We start from the raw sequence: 21,776 nt of genomic DNA, 5'->3' as shown, positions 1-21,776 counted from the left end.
GATAATTATATTACAGTCAAACCTGGATAAGTGGGATCGCAAGGGAAACCTATAGAGGCATTTAACTTGTCGAGTTTCTTACCTAACAAGTTGAAATAGTCAATGTCCCATTTTTAGAGACAATGTTGACGAACAAGTTTCCCAGTTCTAGAGATTTCTCAGTTATTCTCGTTCCACTTGTCCAGGTTTGACTGTACACTATTGTTATTTTAAGCATGGTTATGCTGAAAAATATTAAGAAAAGAAGAAAATACCTTTGTGAACTAATCTATACTTAGTGTAATAATTTGAAGGCTCTCATCCAGGAAGTCGTTAGCCTGCGAAAGTCGTCATAAAGCAACTCCAAGCATATTAACTTAAAGCAAAACGTGGGGCTTACGATACTCGAATTAGCATTTCGAATGAAACAAGCATTTCTTTGAAATGGCTTTAATGAAAAAAAAATCTCAATAAATAACTATAATCTAATCTTGATTAAGATACGAATTATCTAACGGCTATAGTAAGTAATTTATCAGCGTGATCTTCGCCCTCTTCCCTTATTTTTTCAATGTACTGCTTTTTTTTTTTTTTTTTTTTGACAGACATCGTACTACGAGATATGTCACTCGGTGGCAGCAGTTGTCGGGGAGGTGGTTATCGGCGCGCGTGCTCCGATGAATCGGGCGTGCTAGCTAGGTCTGGCGCCGCACGGAGAAATGTTTCTCGTAGTTCGATCTAACCTTGTTGCAGCGTCGTCCAGCATCGCCTGACGTCATTCCATCGTACACCATGGCAGCGTCGATTCTGTTGATGTGTTTCCTTCGTAACGTGGATATATTTCTGTTGATATTAAGCATGTTTGGGGACATCGGACAAGCAGGTAAGGCATTATATTGTGATCATTTTTTGGCCTTTCTAATTTTTCTACTATTTTTCACTTAATAGAACGACAAGTGCGGCGTCTTTTCTTTCTGTGTGTTGGTATAGTGTCAGTGACATGCTTCTTTTAGGTTGTCGCCTTAAGTAAACAGAAGATAGAGTACTATTTCTCTATCTTTCTGTGATGTGACGTTTGACGCTTGACTTTAGCAGTTCTACTACCGACCGGTTCCAGCGTGCGAGGCACATGACACTATCAAGTTCAGCATCGATCGAAATTGAAAACATTCAGCTTTCTCATGTTCACAGAGAGAACTCACTGATCACTTTGTTGGAGGGTCTAGCTATCAAATTATTGTTTCAACGTGCACAAATTTTCTTTTGCTGAAAAACGAAAGAAAAAGTAAGAAAATACAATTTTCTTCATGATATATGCGCATCTCTTTAAAATTAATTTTTTTCGAGCTTTTTAATACACATAAGTATCAATTAGAAATTTAAAAAAATCCCATCAAAATTCAATACCACGAAATTAAGCAATAAACAGAAGTTCTTGTATTTCATCACACTACAGAAATTATTATGCAAGGTTGAATTACATATACTGACTGTTAAATAAATAATAATAAAAAAACAGCAAGAATTAATTTTAAATAACTTCTGTTCAGTTTACGGAGGCTTTTTATTGCATTTTTAGACATGTCCATTATCCGTTATGATTTTAAAATTGTATTTCTCATTTATGTCCTACAAGCTTGTTGGAGACAATTTACACTGGGAATCGAACTCAGACTCATCTATAGAAAACCCTTACGTCCGCAGCGTCCGACTTAAGCTTTTTAGATTTATATGAACCAAATAATGTTAAAAGCTTAATCTTAAGGCGAAGATCAGTGCGCTCACGTGTATGTAAATGTGTTCAAAATTTGTTTTTGTTTTTGTTTTGATTGCTTCACACACTTGATTCTTGACCTGCTTTGAACATCGTTGAATGAATGCGGATGTGTCATTGATTGAATCAAGTAGTTTTATGTTTCCCAGCAAGGGAAACTAACGAGGAATCCAACAAAAAAAAAAAAAAAAAAAAAAAAAAAAAAAAAAAAAAATACTCGGGTTCGAATGCATGCTTTTCCGTTTGAAAGGGCAACGCGCTACGTCTCCACCACTGGTTCTTGTACGCTTACAAATATAGTAGAGTAATCATCAGACTCTCTGTTCAAGTATCTGAAAACTCTAATAGTTTATGGAATAGAAGCAAATGTTGATTTAAAAAAAAATGTTCAAATAAAACTGGAATTTTGTAGAATCATACGGATTTGGTGGTCGTTGAACTAATTCTGGAAGGTGGGTTCGTAGAGCTCGGACAGAATACAATACTAAAGCATGCTTTGTTGTGCGTACTGTACATAGAGTACTTGCAATTTGAATAAATAAGGGAAGTGCCAGTACTCTTTTGAGCTCGCGTGCCGTGGGAGACCCGGGTTCGATTCCCGGCGGGATCTCATGTTGTTTGGATTCCACGTTAATCAGTAGGTTCACGCCTCATATAGCCTCGCTGCTGAACGGGACGTTAAACTCAAAATCAACTCTACTCTTTAGTGCTCGCGAAGCGTTGCCTGTTACGAGGAAATTTTATATAGTGCACGTATATACATCATTTGTGTCAACAGCTTTTAAATATAAACATTTATTGGTAACCCATTTGATGTTTAGATTAACTTCTTTGCGTACCGTAAATAAAATTTCAATATTGACTAATTACAGAGGAAAGTGGATGATACAATATTAACTAACAGCTTGATCCGAAATATTTTTGAGTTTGCTTATGTGATAAATTTAGAAATAATTATATATCGGAATTAAAAATAGGTAATGCTGTTCCCTAACCGTCACAAGTCATATCTAGAGAGAGGGAGAGTGTATAGTAGTACTTAGTGCTGTCCTCGAATTTGCATCTAAATTTATCTTGCAACTCGTTTGCGCTTCATTTACATGTATATGGTTCATCATATAAATGGCATGATGGCTTTAATTAAACCACGAGGCTCAGAATATTTAAAGTCTAACTTCGAATAATTATTTTCTCATTTATTACGCATATCCTAATAAATTTAGCTTCTTAGATATTGCATTCAAGATTATAGCAAGAAATTCTTCGTAGGAACAAAACAAGGGCCTGACTTAAGCCATTTAAATTGTCGGGATGTTTTGTTATTTTATATTTTAAATAATTTAATTATGTTTGCAAAGCATCTGGGATATAACTTTATTTTTTTTATTATTATTATTTTGGTTTTACAAGGTACAAATGGGTTTAATCACGATGCACCCTAATAAATTTAAATCGAAAAATGAATCTTACATAAGATGCCGAAAGTACGACAAAGCACTTTTTGCAGAATTCTAGGGGTCGCAGTGGATCTGTTATAGAGCGATCACCTCTGGTGCATGGGGTCCTTGGTTCGATTTCAGCTCGCGCGAAGTGAGCTTTGTGGTGGAAAAACTCCGTGTGCGTGTTTCCTCAGAGTTCTTCAGTTTCCTCCCTCTCTTCATTCCACCTTTTCATTCATTTTTCATCACCACCGTCTCCTTTAGCCTAGCCTGCATAACTGTAGGACGTAAAACAAAATATTTCATTTCATTTCATTTTTGCAGAATTCTAGGTTGGAAACTGAGGCATAACAAATATTGAGTTTGTGGTTCGAGAAATTATAAACAGACTGTATAAGCTGTACGTGAATACTATGTATTTTGACCATGCGGTAATTTTAAAAGAGTAAGTCAGCAATTGTTGTAAATTCTTAACAGGAATGCTTGTAATATTTGTACATTATTATTATTATTATTATTATTATTATTATTATTATTATTATTATTATTATTATTATTGTTAGTAGTAGTAGTAGTAGTAGTATGGAGTTCAGCGTTTCCTCATAGAGGCTGTGTGAGACATGGACCTACAGATTAGGATGGAATCTCAACCATGGTATTGCATTCAAATTTCAATGTTCTCCGACCGCAAATCGAACCCGGGGCCCCATGTATCAAAAACGCGCGCGCTAGCCGCTACACTAATTCAGTTTAATTCAAAAGTCTTTATTAAAGGGGCGAGATTCAGTCAAGGCTGTTCAACCACCTAACTTTTGTCATCAAGAGAGAAAAATAATTAATGCAAAGAATAATATTTTAAAAAAGGACCAGTGGGGAGGGCTGTCCGCAGTTTTAGGAGAAACAACAGTTCATCCGATAAAGCCCCTAATCACTATATTTTTTCGTGTTCCGAATGTCTGTACTGGATACGAGGCATAGCGACAATTACATTTTACAAAAAAATAAATAAAATAAAAAATAAAATAAATAAATAAAATCTTAGTTTAGTGTTGTGCTGTTCAAGAGATGAAAGAAACTTGTATTATGCATAATCCTCAGTTGCGAAACACATTCCTGGCATTTTTAGAAGATCCTTTCAGTTTAACGTCCCACGATTATGCCTTTAGGCTAAGGGAGACTATGATTAAGAGAAGTGAACGGTGGAATGAGAATGTGGGAGTATCCCGAGAAAACCCACGGACACGATGTTGTCCACCACAAGCTTACATATCGAGGATCGAACCAGGAATCCCACGTATAAGGGATAAGCGCTGTACCAGTGAGCTACCGTGCCTCTTTTTCTTTTCTTTTCTTTTTTTTCTTTCTTTTTTTAAGAAGATGAAACTAAACTGTTATTGTTGTTTCGCTGTCAAGAGGCCAATGGTTTGAATTCCATTGCTGGTCCCATAACAAGGTTTAGCTAAATATTTTTTTATTATATAAGGCGAATGCTGGGTGGAACCTCTAACTTCGTTTGATCGTGGCAGACTTCGTTCTAGAATACATTTTAAAGTTTCCAGTTTAAAATATCGACTTCACTGCAATATGAAATCTTAGTAAACAGTGAATACGCATAAATAAATTTGTTAATGTATTTATGGTAACGAGAGAACGACCATCTTTCAACGTTCACAGTGGACGAAGAGAATAGCAAAGAAAGAAAAAAAAAAGACATTATTTCCGTCGAGAACCAACAGACGATGTCTACCAGAGATGAAGCCCCACCTTGCTCTCTTGATGGGCGTCAATAGTTTGACGCTTCTGCCCTGTAAGATATGGAAACTGACTCCTGGAGATCTCGAAAAGAGGCAAGCGTGCGTGTTCTCTATTCTGGTGTTCAGGATTCTATAAATTAACGGAACTCCCATAGTGGGGAGCTAACACTGAACCAGAAAGTATTGAAGCGTAAATGTTCGTCTATATAAAAAGAACTTACTCAGGAGAGTTAATCTTTTTAGTTAATATATTTACTGACATTTTCATTGTGAAAAGTGAGAATCAATCATGCAGAGATGCATTTCTTTTATCATGCTAACTTGTTATGCGCTTTATTGATTTTCTCTCATCTGTTAGAAATTAACATTTTTACTTTCGGAGAGGAGAAAGTATGGTGATCGTGAAAAATGTGGATTTCGAAATTTTAATGGATTATAAGTTTCTTGGCTCCTACTTACTGAAAAAGTGATGTATGAATGTCTGTCCATATGTTTGTTTGTCCTGATGTATGTGCACTCGCCTAGAAGTTATTCTACTGAACGTCTCAGGACGAAATTTTAAATTTGCGATTTTTACATGGTACTTAAGAGAGGTTTATCGAATTTTGTTCCTATCTCTGAAAATAAAAGTATGTAGTTTACTGACGGGTTAAAATAAAAATTTGAGAATTTCTTGAAAGCGGGAGCAATGATTTAGTTTATATTTTTAGGGGGCACGGTCGCTCAATGGTCGAGTGCTTACCCCTGCTGCGCGGGGTCCCTAGTTTGATCCCCGCCCAAGTTAGTTTGTGGTGGACAACATTGTGGTTATGGGTTTTCTTGGGATACTCTCGTTTCCTCCTACTTTATCATTCTACTAATTGTTCTATCATCATTCACTTGCTTTAATCATAGTCTTCCTTAGCCTAACAGAGACAATAGTGGGACGTAAAATTCAAAGTTTAGTTTGTATTTTATAAATCCATATTTCATTAACATCTTTAAAAGTTTTGTTTTCTAAAGGGAAAACAATTAGAAGTGGTAGGTTATTCTTGAGGGTGAGTTTCTTTTGGACATTTAGAAAAATGTTCAGGCTATTTTCTTTCTATTTCCCAAATAGATATTTTATTAATAACAGCAGTGTGACATGAACAATTTCTAATGAAAAATAATCCAAAAGGAATAATCCACTCTTGTGGTGAATTTTTGCGAGGAATTATCTCGAAAGAGTGACAAGCGATTTGGTTCAAATTTTGTAGTGTTTCTGGTAATTGCAACATGGCATGACCTCATTTAAGTAATTGGAGAAAGTTTAGTGCGGTGGTTTGTAACTCTTATTGTATTTATATTAATTACATTTAAATTCTAAGGTATAAAGGTAATAGTCGTTACCACTTGCGGTCCCTTGTTCCATCCCTTGTGGGATTTACATGTGCTTTGGATTACACATTAAATTATAGATCCACGTTTTATATATCCTCGATGCTAGATACGGACAGTGGACAGCAAACGAAAAGCATCTGAGTGTTTTTTTTTAGTTTTCTCTTTTCTTTTTCTTTTCTTTTTTTTTAGTTGACCAATGTTGTATAATCTTAGGTTTAGAATATCATTAATTGCCCCCAAGATAGATTACCAAGAATATTGGACCATGACTGATATTCCCTTTCTACGTAATTTTGAGTTTAGGCTGATGATATATTTAGTACTGCAGAAAATCAACCATAGTACACTTTTGGATCACTCTGTATATCTCATTGTTTCCCAACCAGTGTGTTGCATCACACTTGGGTGTGGTGCAATCAGCGTTTCTTTCAGAAAAAAAAATGTTCCGGGGAGAGACATACGTAGTATTCGGAGGGAGGGGCATATATTGTTTTCACACGGTACCATTCTATTTATTATTATATTATAAAAATATTATTTTGATCTTCTTCGGGGAGTACTCTGAGCTCCGAGGGGCAGTGCCCCCCAAAAAATATGTCTGGAAGAAACACTGGATGCAGTCTCAAAGGGTATATCGCGAAATCTAAGAATTTAAAATCATGAAGGAATTTATTAAAATAAATTTTGAGACAGGTTGTACCTGTCAATGTCTTCATCAACAGCAGCAATGCTCAGTACTACATAGTCACCACTTTATTGAAACTTAGAGGCTTACAGTATCTTATTTTATTATTAATAATAAAAAAACAAACTAGTGTGTCGTGATGTCTTGGCAGTTCCGTGAAGTATGTTTTTAGTCAAAAAGGTTAAGAACCACTGCTAAAGCTAATACTGTGTACTAGAGTACTTGATTTGGATATATACGTCTATTTTAGACATTACATTGCGGCAGATCCACTTCATAATGCAGATCGCGATAAGATTACCGCCTTAACTCACAGCTGAGTAAACTTTGCAAAGCACACCTGATTCATGGAACATTAATCTTAAAAACTAGATACATGTCAGAGATAATTATTCCCCAACGCATGCCCAGTCTGATTGGTTACCTACCTATTTCCTCAACACTTGGAAACTTGTTTACATGCTATCGTCAGTGATGCCAACTTGTGGGGATAAATCCCATTTTGTGGAATGTTTTGGCAATTATTCGGAATGGATAAAGAAAATTTTGGTCGAAAATGACATGAAATTTTTCTCTATACGTAAAATCCACGCCAACAAGATTTTCAACGAGCGGGAAGTAGTAGAGATAATGTCATCAATACGCGTGTCAGTGTTTCAACGTTTAGTTTGAAGTCATTTCTTTCTTATCGGCGAACTCCATGTTAGTGAGGAGTGACTTAATCAACCAAGAAACGAAATTTCTGTTCTGATATTTGAAGAAAGAAGGAAAGAAAACAATGAATGAATGAAAGAAAGAAGGTAAAATATAAAACGAGGAACAATCAATTTCCAAAGGTTTCACAGGACATGTGTGTAGAACAGTTCTTGTAGTATCAATCGGCTTGTATGATGGAGTCTGTCTGACGTTACAAAATGTGCTTACGCGAAAGATCGAAATTTATTGATAATTCACCCAGATATTGAGAAAAAGTAATACACAACATATATAAGGTTCATTTTCCTATTTTCTTAATAATAATAATAATAATAATAATAATAATAATACAAGGTAGAAAATTAAGATGCAAAATTGGAGATTTTGCCTGTCGTGATGGGATTTTATAGCATTCCAGGTTGGTATCACTTGTTATCTTAAGACTGGTACGATTCTTAGCTTGCCTATCATGTTATAGGTTGTTGCTTGAATTGGACAGATTATACCGTATTCTTTTAGTAAAGACTGTGAGCAATAGATAAAAGTTTTAATGAAACAGAAAATCTAGACGTACGAGCACCCCTCGGAATTTAAAAAAAAAAAAATGTTTTAATGGACGAAGACAAATGTAGAAGCCACTTTCGAGTAATTCATGGTTCAGCGTGAGAGTATTGCTATTTATAACACAGTAACAGGCCATCTTCAGTGAATAATTTATTTGTTTTTCAAGTGTGTGAAAGATTATATTCTTAGTAATACTCCTCCTTGTTTTCTTCATTTTGACGTCATCCAGCACTTTGAAAAGAGAAACCGACAACTTAAATTTTCACATAGATTCCTCTTTACAGATACCACTATGATCTTTTTAAATACTGGAAACTGTTAATAATAATAATTCCTGGGAAGACATTATGGGAAGAAGTCTCCGTTGCAGTGGCGTGTGCGTAGAATTTCATCAAGCGGAGTATTAAAATACTCAATCTCGTATTCTTTTACGACAAGCGTAATTTTTGTATATCCTAATACAACATATAATATTTTTCCATAATATATGATACCTCTCAAGGGGGAGGTTATACTCCGAAATCCGGAAGTTATATATATGCCACTGCTCCGGTGGATGTACTAAAGTATCAATGGGTATTCACCTAATGAAATTGAGAAAGAATCTTAGATTAATTCTCTACTTTTTTTTCACTTATTCATTTATACATTCATCGTATGCTCACAATTAGCATAGTGACTGGCGTACACGCCTAGTCCAGGAATCAATTCTTGGTGGATAACACACACAGTTTTGATCTCGCACTGAACTATGTTTCATCTCATACAGCATTGATGTGGTAGAGGACGTTATGCGAAACCCATTATTTTTATCATTTGAACGTTTTCTTTCTGACTCACATACCCTAAAGGTCATAAAAGCCAGAGTGTTATCCGTACGATTTTATTTCCTTAAAAATAGTGATACATAGATATATATATATATTCAAAAAGCAGAAAGTAAACAATGCAATTCCTGTATAGTGTGTTGTTTTTAAAATGCAAGAACTCGTTTATAAGTGACACAGGGTCTCGTAGAGATAAGGTTTTGTGTAACCCATTTAAATTATAGACAATGAAGAGCACAGTCTGAATGCTACTGTGGAAGGAAATTGTTTAATCTGTGGAAAATAATGTTCACTGATAATAGGACACAACTCATATAGCTCAAAGTTAAAATGACTACAAAACCTTTTTATCATCGCAATGTTATTGAGAAAATTAAAAGTTAAGATCTATAAAAAGCAAAATTCAGTCACTTGTACTTTATATCTGTCACAGTGCAAAGAACTTCGGAGCTAAGTACGTGCTGAGAGTTTCCGAAAACAAGCTTTGTGGAACATGTATAGTACAGGTAAGAGAAGGAATGGATGAATATACAAAGCTGAATAACGCGAAACTTCACGTTATATACTGGTTACAGAATATCACACGGATAAGATCGAAACGATTAAGGCTTTATTTATAATATTCACTCAGAAATGTAACCGAAGCTGTTACTTGATTCGTTGGGGGCATTGTTCTTGAATGTTTTTACTACCACGCTGTATGTCAGACAGGATAGTATAAATCAGCCGTAAGGGTCTTCACTACAGAGAAATTAAACTACCGCTAATTTTACTTTTTCTGTATTATCTTCAAAACAAATAAAAAATATTCGAAAAACAGAGACGTAGTGACCTAGACAATACTATTTAGCATGTGATGATGCATTTATCACATTGCTTTTGGTATGCCGCTATTTACAGAACCCGCAAAAAATGCTAAATTTATCTACAGTTGCAAATCCAAAGCAGATAGATGAGTTGTGATAACGGTATCACATGCAAAATCGTATTGTCTAGTTCACTACGTTTCTGCTTTTTGAATATTTTTGTTTTGAAGATATTACAGAAACACTCTAAAATTAGCGGTAGTTCAATTTCACTGTAGTGAAGACACCCTTAAGTTGTGCGGGACACTCGCTTGCACTTACCTACTTTTGGATAGGTCAACAAGACGTTGGTAGGACAATACAAAGTTCCATCTTCATGATACCGGTGCCAAAAATCATACACGTAACTAAAGGAAACAGGTGGCCAGGCCTCTCCTAGAACACTGTTGTTCCATTAGAACAGTGGTTCTCAATCGATGTTTCGCGACACACTGGTGTGTCACACGGCCCCGTAAGGTGGGTCCCGAAATTTTAGAATTTAAAATCATGAAAAATTTAATAATAATTAGTTAAAATCGACCACCTCCAGCGGCAGCGATAACGACCAGTGCTACATAATTATTATAAAAACTAATAGGTTTCACTATTATAATAGATATTATTATTATCTAATATTAATAAAATAAAGAGTTTGTTTGTGTTTGTTTGCCTGTGTGCAGCCTGGGGACCAGACAAGTGGACCGAGAGTTACCAAATTTTGGTCAGGGGTGCCTTGGTCCAGGCCCCAGATCAAGACTAAGCGCTTTTTCCAAATTTCTAACAAGGGGTCTCAGGGGGGTGTTTACGAAGACCGACCTGGGGACCAGACAAGTTGACCAATAGTTACGAAATTTTGGTCACGGATACCTTGGTCCAGGCTCCAGACCAAAGTGAAAAGCTTTTGTCCAAATTCGAACCAGGGGGTTTTCAGGGGGCGTTTAACGGGACATGTAAACGTAGTAGAAAATGACCGATATTAGTGTAGAATTCATAGTTTTTGCGGTCGCTGAGATCAATGGTGATACTCCCACAGGCGTTGACTTCCAAATACTGCTCCCGTGCGAAGCATGGGTATATTCAACTAGTTTATAATAAAAATATCAGTGTCGTCATGTCCTTGACGTTCAGTAAAGTGTGTCGTGAGTCAAAAAAGGTTGAGAACCACTGCACTAGAATACCGTTGGACCGCAGGCTGAAACTATAGACGTTCTCGAAAGTAAAGGGCCCTGCCTTCTAGCAAAATATCCTAGTTAGACCAATGTTAAGATTCTGGATGGGAGTTTGTGGTTCGGATCCAACGTTAAGCAGTAGGTCCACATCTTATATAGTCCCGCTGCTGAACAGGACACTAAACTCAAATACAATATAAGCCAATGAAAAGGATTCTGACTGGAATGGGACAGATTAGCCCGTAGGAACAATTGTGGGCATTCGTTTCTGCTTCAGTCAATGTTCAGATGCTTTAAACCAACGAGGTAGATAAGTTAGCGTCCCTTTCAGCAGTGGGACTATATGGGATGTAGACCTACAGTTTGACTTGAAATCCGAACTACAAGAGATCCCACCGGGAATCGAACAACACAGGTCTCCCGCGCCGGAGACGCGTATGCTAATCGTATAACCAGAGAAAGTTTGTGAAACCATTGAGTTAGTTGTGCATGATGCTTGTCTGGAATAGAAACTCAGGTTTTGTTCTGAAAAGCTGAAGGTATTGACTCACTTTCGAGAGCGACCCCCAGAGAAATCTGAGTAGGTTGCATTTAATTAAAAATCCGTGATGCCTCTCAACTTCGGATTCTGCCCTATCAATATAAGAGCGAGAGAGAGAGAGAGATAGATAGAGATATATATATATATATATATATATATATATATATATATATATATATATATATATATATATATATATATATATATATATATTGGGTGTTGGAATATAAAAGAATATTTGAAGAATTCAGGCGGAGGTTCTACTCTATCCCATCACATTATGCGAGCAGAGAGAATATTATATTACTTGTCGACTCTGCATTCCCTCACACGCAGCCGTCAAATGCTACGTACGTCATAGTGCCAGCATTGGAAGGGTTTCTTCGCATAGTTCGTCCTAGTTCATGAGTGGCAGGCTTGAAATGTGAAGAGTTGTCGTAATGATTGTAATGCCTCGTAATTGAATTGACTTAATAGCGGTGGGGGTCAGCCGTATCATGGGACAGGCATCCAGCAAAAGTCACACATTACCAGCGGGTTGTAAATTATTAATCCGAACACGTATGTTGATGATTGAATTTTTATCTACTAAAAATGCTTTTATTTTGTATCTTAAGGAATATTAATCGTGGTTATGGGGTGTGACCAGCGTAAGTAGGACTAAAAAATATACAGACTAAAATAACAGATGACATTTTTTTCTCTCTAGTCATAAATAGTAATTAGGGCAACCCAAAAGCATAATAGCATTTTACACATATGGTTCGTACCTGGAACATGGTTGTGGCTGTTTAAGGGTTCAGAAGAAACTAATTTTAAAAGCATAATTTTAGAAAATAAAGCATAGAGCATAATTTAAAATATATAGCACAATCCTTGAAAAATTCTCTTTAGCTGCTAGTTGAACATAGGCCTACTGTATTAATATTTTTTTAAACCAATATTTACAATGCACCTTATGTCATTGAGAACATAACAATGCAACAATGAATAGTTTATTTTTATTTCTGTAACCTTTTCGGTGTAATTCTTTGATATAGAGAAAAGGAAAAAGGAAAAGATGAAGAAAACATTCTGCCAACAATGAACAGTACACAAGAACTCCACACTATATTGTTATATATACCTCTTGAACTTGAGCACTTTCTGTATATTTTAGTGGCATCTTTTACTTTCCCTTTCTGTATATATGCACCTTTAAGGCGCACACAAATGATAGAAGAAACTGACTCAAGTAAAGCATCTCTCTTTACGGTGCATTAACTAGAAAGTCCATTAAATATGAAAGCAACTGGTTGTATAAAATAATAATAAATAGATCAAGATATTCAGAATATTTAATGTATAGTAAATATTATACATTATACACGATTCATGTAAAACAATGATTGAAATTAAGAATAAAGCATAATTTGGAAAGAATATAGCATAATTAAACAAAAAATAAAGCATAATGTGGGTTGCTCTAATAATGATGTTCTCATTGGACTAAGACATTATCGATATTTTCTCTAACTGATGAAACCTGTATTGGTGGAGAACATTCATTTTTCGTAACCATGTTACGGTACTGTCACTTTCAAAGAGCGTTGTTTAATTTTCCTTGAGCAGTAATCTATATAAAATGGAGATAACACCTTGCACAGTTGCAGTTCTGTTTAATATCGGTTTTAGTAATAACTGGTCAGACGCCGATGCAACCGCCTTGTAGTTTCAGTGGCTTTTTTCTGTTGATCGCGTAGTACTTCGGAAACTTTTTTTTCTTTTTCTAATACATAAATTTGGATTTACACAAGATATTTCGACGGTCTGATAAAAAATGTAGATAAGCCTTTGGTTCTAATGTTGTTGATAGAATACTGTGGATTAATTTTAAGTTTCCAAAATACTGTATACATTAGAAGTTACTACAAGAGTTTCAGAAAGTCACCCGTTAGTGCTTACGAAGTACTAAAGCTACTACGAAATACTACGTCACTAAAACGTATGGCATCGAAAGCGAATACTTCGTTATGAAGGCAAAATTCAGCAATGAGGAACAAAACGTTAATAGTTGATCAAAAGATCTCACGGTCACTGGTTCGAATCTTGCTCAGATCCATATTAACGTATGAGCCCGATGGTATTTCACAGAGATCCCGGACTAATCTGCTTATGTCAAGTGACTTGCCATGAGTAAATACAGTCACACAGTAATCTAGACCAGTGGTTTCCAATTATTTCAGTTTTATTGATTCCCTTTCGTTTAAGGTAACGTACCCATTATTAGTATTATTTTTACATATCCGTAGTAGCAGTAATTAAGATGTAGGTAGTAATATTAAAAACAATTAAATTACAGTTCTTTATTTATGTTATAAGCATAGAACATAACAGTACATACATACATACATCGGATCCATGATATTTATTATTTTATAAATCATGAAATGTAAATCATACCAGTTGCCCTTAAATTTCTTCCACGGTCCCCTAGGGTTCCGCATACCACCCACTGGGAAACTACTGGTCTGGACTATTCTAAACTATAAAATAACATTTGTTGTAATTTTCTTGTTACGAATTGAGATTGTGATTTCTCTGATTTAATATTCCTGGGTGAATATTGCAGCCACCTCTGCTACAGTGTTACCTCCCATGCATCTAGGCCCATTTACATTTTATGCAGTCAGTGTTTGGCGTAGGGGCACTACCACACTGGTTTTGTTCAAGGGCCTAAATGCTGTAAATACGACACTGACGTGGGTAGTATGTATTGTTCTTTTACGATTTACTTTATTATAATTCATTTTTCATCGTCTCTTTTGTCTTAAAGGACACAACTGTGGGTGGAATATTAAACCTACAAACGAATAAATAAAACGTTGATAGTATTTTACTAATTTCAATTTCCTTTGTGTAAATCGACAGTAAGGCCGTCTGTATATTGACCAGAGAACAGGATAACTGAGCTGAGGCACAGTACTGTAAGAAATGGCAGCAAAACCTCGTATTGCGTATTCACTCAAATACGTGCTGCACAAAGGCCTCCCCATCGTTGACTAAGACACACAGTCAGTGAACTTAGCCCTCTCTCCACATCTTGTCTCCTTCTGCCTAGTTTTCATATTTCTGATGTGTGACTTACAATAATAAATCCACATAAAATAAAAGAGTAGTAAGTTTTACAAATGTTAAGTGCTAATATTTTTTTCATACGGTACGTATTTAACATACAAACCTGTTTTTCCCATACTTTATTCAGGGTCTGGAGAAATGAAGGCAACAGCTGCTTAAATATTGCGCTGTGAAGCGGAAAGACAAGGAAACGCTACACGCATGCGCATCTATATTCAAACTGGATATTTTCTGAAGATCGTTGAAAAATTATCCAAAATAGAGCTACATTATGATAGTTGTTTATGCGTTATTTCTTTCTTTGTAAGCAATCTAGTAAAAACTAAAAGGACAAATAAACCACATTATACTTCCCATGATTATTATGTATTTTCCTTTGTTGTTCAGTTTCGTTTCCAGCGTTGATGCTATAAGACCTAAAATTCGATGGTTCCTAGATCCATTGGGAATTGGGAACGAACCTAGATCTTGTGCACACCAAGTTAAAAGGTCAATATAGTAGTTCAAAAATGTTAAGATTTTGATAACAGCTTTTCAAATGGTAACATATGTTGAGTGCAACAGAAGGACGGAACAAGGAAGGCTTCTTTAGAATTATATAGGGTGTTTCAAAACAATACAGACAACGTTGGGTAGGTGATTTCTGACACCAAGATAGACGAACCTGGGTGTAGAAATCTGTCATTTCGGAGTTACAGGCTGCAGAAAACATGAAAAAAAAAAGAACTTTGAAGGTCCATAACTCCAAAACTGGGCGACCTACCGTAGTCGGGTCAGGACTTCACTTAGGAACTGATATGTGTGCTATCCGATATATATGATATTTATAAAGAATCCTGCGGCACTCACGGAACAACGTTTCTAGAGAGAGTTTGGCTGCAGGCATATCATTTGAAGTACTCACGAACTACCTCTTTGAAAATTGTTGCGGAAGTACCGCAGAATTCTGAAACTTGGATATTTGGGTAGAGCACATACTAGTTCCTAAGTGAGTGTTGATCCGACTACGGTAGGTCCTATAGTATTAGAGCTAAAGACTTAGTTTATGTTCATTTTTTCATGGTTTCGCAGCCTATAACTCCGAAATGATTGATTTCTGCACCCAAGTTGGTGTATACTTTTTGCCTTATCTTGGTGTCAGGAATTACCTCCCAAACGTTGTCAGTGTTTTTTGAAACACCATATATATATATATATTTGGTCTATGAATTAATTCGTGCGGTTGGTACGCACACATTGAAGCTGTAGTACAAACACAAAATACATAAATACCTTAAGAAAAATATTGTCCATCGCTAGCCATCACTTTCGCCCATCTGTCAGGCAATGTACGGATTCCGTGGCGAAAGAAGTCCTTATCCTTGGAAGCGATCCAGTCAGAGACCCATGTTTCGATATCTTCTGAAGAAGTAAACCGCTGTCCAATCAAATCGTTGTTCATGCAATCGAACAAGTAGTAGTCCGAAGGAGCAACGTCTGGTGAATACGGCGGATGGGGTAAAACTTCCCATCCGACATTTTCTAAATAGGTTTTGACCGGTTTTGCGACATGTGGGCGAGCGTTATCATGTTGAACAATAAGTTTATCATGTCTGTTCTCCCATTCTGGTCGTGTTCTGGCCAGAGCTTGCTTCAAACGCATTAATTGTCGTCGATAACGTTCTCCATTCATAGTTTCACCCGGTTGCAGCAGCTCATACTACACCACACCTTTCATATCCCACCATATGCACAGCATAACCTTTTCACAGTGAATATCTCGTTTTGGTTGTGATGGACCTGGTTCACCTGGTTTCACCCAGGCCTTTTTTCGTTTAGGGTTCTCGTAATGGATCCACTTCTCATCGCCCGTAATAATTCGATGCAGAAACCCCTTTCTGCTCTGTCGTTGAAGCAGCAATTCGCAAATGGTTTTTCGTCTTTCAACGTCTCTGTCTTTCAATTCATGTGGAACCCAATGTGACATCTTTTGAATCATTCCCATGGCTTTCAAGCGTTTGGAGACTGTTGTTTGATCAACGCCTAATGCTGCTGCAAGTTGTTCCTGCGTTTGACACGAATCCTGCTCGAGCAATGCTGTCAATTCTTCGTCTTGAATTTTTTTTGGCTGTCCAGCTCGCTCTTGGTCTGCCAAGCCGAAATCACCACTTCTAAACCGTGCAAACCACTTCTGACACGTTCGCTCAGCTAGAGCATGGTCACCATACACTTCCACCAAAATACGATGACTTTCAGTCGCACTTTTCTGCATGTTAAAGTAATGCAGCAGAACACCCCGCAAAAACACTTTATCAGGCACAAATTGCGCCATGTTCACTTAACTACAAACTGGTGTTGTTGACGCTTTAATCCACTGCCCTATACTACGAACGATACGCGATGACAGGGGTTTTGCAACACATGTGTGGATACACGGAACTGTGGGACGCTCCGTTCGTTGCGCCATCTCTTGTCCACCCGCAGGAATTAATTCCTAGACCAAATATAATATGATTTGAGTGAGCTTCACTAAACACTAGTGTAATCTATACGTAGTAAAAGTAGGGATTCCAAGCACCCAAATAGGTAAACTTCGTTCAAGAAGCGAAAGTTAGCAATAAATGTGTATAGTGTCCATTTCTTAAAGCTCATGGAATAAATATTTTAGTCCATGAGAAGTAGTGAAAATCCTTATGCAACGGGTGAAGAAACAATGTGATTTATGTAGACTTTTAGCGATGAGTTGTTTATGACAGCACACCCAGAAGGAAGTAACACTTACTCTGAGTACTTTCCTTTTGTGTTAAGTAATGAACGCTAATGTGGTTGACCGAGTTTGCAAAACAGATGATGTGGTTTCAGAGATGGCGTCAGCGTGTTGATTGATCCCGTTATCGCAGTACTGCTTATAAAATCTTGGGGAATGACGAATGTTTTTGAAAGTACTGCGCAAACTTGTAGTGTATTGTTGCATCTAACTTGCAATACTTGACGTGTACGATACAGGAATACCAGTTCTAAAAAAATGCTTTTATCTCTTTTTTTTTTCTTTTTTGTTTCCTGATTAACATACTGGAAACCAAATCTTTCATGATGAGTTGAATAATATCACCATAATTAAGAAAGTATGATAAGTATGATCAGGGTGCGATGTCGAAGTGGTAGAGCGCTCAGCTCTGGTGCTAGGGTTTCCTGGTTCGATCTCAGGACATGAGAGTTTGTGTTAAACAACGTTGTGTCCGTTGGTTTCTTCCGGATTTTCCCATTTCCTTCCATACCTTCATTCCACCAATTATTTCATAATCATTCACGTTCATTAGGAATTTGTTGTCTATAGCCTAAAGAACATAATCGTGAGACATAAAACTAGAAATTTAATTTCAACCGTACGTCAATCCGAAAAGGCTTCAGAGTCTTTACTACAGCGAAATTAAACTACCGCTCATTTTTTTAGTTTTTCTGTAATATCTTGAAAACAAATTAAAATATTCGAAAAGCAGAAACGTAGTGAACTAGACAATGCGATTTTGCATATGATACCTTTACCACAATTCACCTATTTACTTTTGGTATCCGCTATTTACAGAACCCGCAAAAATGCTAAATCTATGTACAGTTGCAAATCAAAAGCAGATAGATGAGTTATGATAACGGTATCACATGCAAAATCGTATTGTTCTAGTTCACTACGTTTCTGCTTTTCGAATATTTTTGTTTGTTTTCAAGATATTACAGAAAAACTCTAAAATTAGCGGTATTTTAATTTCGCTGTAGTGAAGACCCTTAAGGTTAGTGTATAGGGACAAGTTTTGCCGATAGATGGCACTACAGTCTTGGTATCTCTCCCATGTATTTTTTACCTTTCACGAAAATTTACAATTTTTGTTACAAATTTCAATCTAGAGACTTTAAATTTTTAGAGAAGGAACTTCATAACCTATTAAAGGGAACAATCTGTGCTGATTTTTTATTTAGAATTTTCTTTATCGTTGAAACAATTCCATTTTTAAAGGTTTGAATATCCATTTCAACAATCAAGCCATTTCAACAATGAAGGAAATTCTAAATAAAAAATCGGCACGGATTATTGCCTTTGATAGATTATGAAGTTCCCTTTCTAAAAGTTTGAAGTGTCTAGGTTGAAATTTGTAAGAGAAATAGTGATTTTTTTTTGTGAATGGTAAAAAATACATGGGAGAGATATGAAAACATTAGTGCCATATATCGGCAAAACTTGTCCCTTTAAACTAACCTTAATGCGTAGAAGCTTCTCTGTTTGCTACAAGTTATTTGGTAGTATGTGACACTAGGGGCACACGAACAGGGGAGTCTACCGGGTCCAGACTTACCAAAAAAACGTCTAGCTCAACATACACTTGTATACTTTTTCAATAAATCTATACTCGTTTAATAAGGAAATGATTGATGTGGCATGAAAAATTTATTGTACACTTCATCTGTACTCTTTCTCTTCCAAAAATAGTCTAGTTCTATAGTTTTCTTTCTAAAATTATAGGTGGAAGTATTTTTACAATTACGTATCGTGTTTTTGAGTACAGAATAATAGACGTAATGGCTTGTAGTATTGGACCGCAACGAAAACTTCTGTGTGAGCGCCTATGTGGCACTGATTGCATGATATTCCTATTGAAAAATGGGAACATATCAGGTTGTCTAAAAATATTGTAAAGTTCTTCCCTTTTTGCGGGTAGGTAGAGTAAATTAGAGTCCGGAATCTACTCCCACTATCGGTTTATTGTAAAATCTGCTAATATAATACAACAGTATTTACACAAATACTTCCATATATCTTTCTGTAATATGATGTAGAGAAAAGGTGGCCCAAGGTCTTGCAGCTGTAGGGCAGAATCTCGACAGAGCTCCGAAATAAGCTAAGTGGAGTGCAATAGGAAACCTCAATGCTCCGAAGCAAGCAGAGAGGAGGTTAAGAGTCACAGAGCCCCGAAGCAGGCTAAGAGACTTAGGTTGGGATCCCGACAGAGCATTGAGCAAACTAAGATGGGAGGAAGGGAAGCCAAGAGTTCCGCAGCAAACTAGAGGCTTTTTAAAGTTTGGTTTCTCCTAGAGTTCCAGGCAAACTAGAGGAGGAGGTGACCAAGCGCAGACTGGTAGCTGTCCGTTGAATACTCTTTGTTATATAGGCGCTCTGGACGGCGGTGGCGCTGCTGCTCCCTTGTCATGTGACTATAGTTGGCGCTGGTGTTCCGTCGTCTGCTTCTGTAGTAATCCAACGTGAGGTGTAGTACTCCATCGTAAAATACGCGTGGTGGTTGTTTACAAAACAGGAGCACATGTAATGTTTATAAACACAAGCACGTGGTACAGTCAGCGACAGTAGAAACTGGAGGTTGGATACATAAGAAATGATAGCTTTTTCCAGTAGCAGAATAGTTTCACTCGATGTCTGATAGTTGGACAACCAACATGACACCAAATACGTGCCCGAAAACATAACATGCCAGGATATTCCACCATTTGGAGGAAAAAGTATTACTATCTGAGAGCATCACTTAGAGAAACAACCACGAGATAAATCTGCAGAAAATCCATTCACTTTAAGATCAAAGAGATAGGAATTAATGCAAAGGAAACGAAAAGAATAATACGCATCATGCAGAGACCGAAAAAGTATGGAAAGCTAAACAAAATGAGAAAAGAAGGAAAGAGGGAAAGGAAAGAGCAAAAGACATGGGAATAAATTAAATTTTAACACTTAAGGATAAACAGTGTCCGTTTTTCCTCCTGCCCGCTGTATCCGTCCTGGTTTTTCTCCCTTCATAGGATAAATCTCATTCAGCATCAAACGCGAACATCATTTATAGTGTTTTAATTCCTTGAAAAAAAGTTAACTCCATCCAGGCCGAGACTCGAACCGCGGACCCTTAGAACGACAGTCAGACGCTGTAACCACTTACCTACACACGCTATGTCAACTGCGGTCATTTATAAACCAGCCATTACCCGCGCTGTTATCAAACGTCTTAAATCAGCCAACTTAATCTATACTCTTACTTACTGTTGTCTATATATATATATATATATATATATATATAGAGAGAGAGAGAGAGAGAGAGAGAGAGAGAGAGAGAGAGAAAGAAAGAAAGAAAGAAAGAAAGAAAGAAAGAAAGAGAGAGAGAGAGAGAGAGAGAGAGAGGTATATAAAAATCGGATTAATGGGGGTTAAAAGAATGATTTCGTAACCTCGAAATGGGTCTTCAAGACGGTGATCGCACCACTACTGACATCTGGTAGCCGTGTTAGGTAACACACATTAGAAATAATGCTTCGAAACCATTAGTTGCACGTTCTGCCGTGGATAAGTCGGTAAGGTGTCTGCTTGTTGAGTAGGCAACTCGAGTTCGAGTCTCGAATACACCAATTACTTTTTCCTTCAAAATACATTTCTATATTTTTATATATGTTATTAATAATTGCTTTCTTGCATTTTTTGTAAATTACCTTAAATTAGTGAAGGTTCAGTAAAATCAAGAAGGTTAAAATACATATATATGATTGTTTTATCCGTATGTATAGTCCAGAGATGGAGCGGGTCGGGGGGCCACGGGTCAACAGAACGTGACCCACTGCAACCCCCCACCCACCAGGACCCACTCTGTCTTAACAACGTATTACGACCCACAGACTCATTCTGCTCAGTGCATTGTAGACAGCTTCTGAACACTGGTGAATTTGTCTACTTTCAAGGCATCCTTTTTCTTTTCATTTGTTTCTATTGACAAAAGAACTTCAGTCAATTTTAAATATTGATATTTGCAACTGTAATAATAGCAATAGAACTTATATGAGACGCAGCCTGTGATTTCTTAGAGGAGCTAACTACTGGGAAAAATGTTTGAATCATGTGTAATATATGAATTATTATATAAAAAATTGAATGTAACTATGTCTGCATGATCATCATATCCAAATTGCAAAGTCAAATGAAATGATTTTTGGTATATACTTAGGCCTCAATCTCAACTAGGAAGTTATCATACATGTATGGTTTCATTATATTACATAT

General features: G+C 36.6%; 1 protein-coding gene across 3 annotated transcripts in view; it reads left to right on the top strand.

The window, feature by feature from the left end:
- Positions 1-613: 613 nt before the first annotated feature.
- Positions 614-21,776, top strand: part of LOC145687958 (transmembrane protein 8B) — a 1,033,730-nt gene continuing 1,012,567 nt past the window's right edge. For all 3 annotated transcript variants that reach the window (XR_014131821.1, XM_081761557.1, XM_081761558.1), the window contains exon 1: positions 614-862. Coding sequence is in view for 2 of the 3 variants with exons in the window: in XM_081761557.1 (XP_081617683.1) it covers positions 772-862 (91 nt within the window). In the remaining variant the exon portion in view is untranslated. The remainder of the gene's footprint in view (positions 863-21,776) is intronic.

This window comes from Thermobia domestica, chromosome 6 (assembly GCF_964235325.1).
Source record: "Thermobia domestica chromosome 6, izTheDome1.hap1.1, whole genome shotgun sequence".
In the NCBI taxonomy this organism is placed as follows: domain Eukaryota; kingdom Metazoa; phylum Arthropoda; class Insecta; order Zygentoma; family Lepismatidae; genus Thermobia; species Thermobia domestica.
This window is presented reverse-complemented; position numbering and strand designations above follow the sequence as displayed.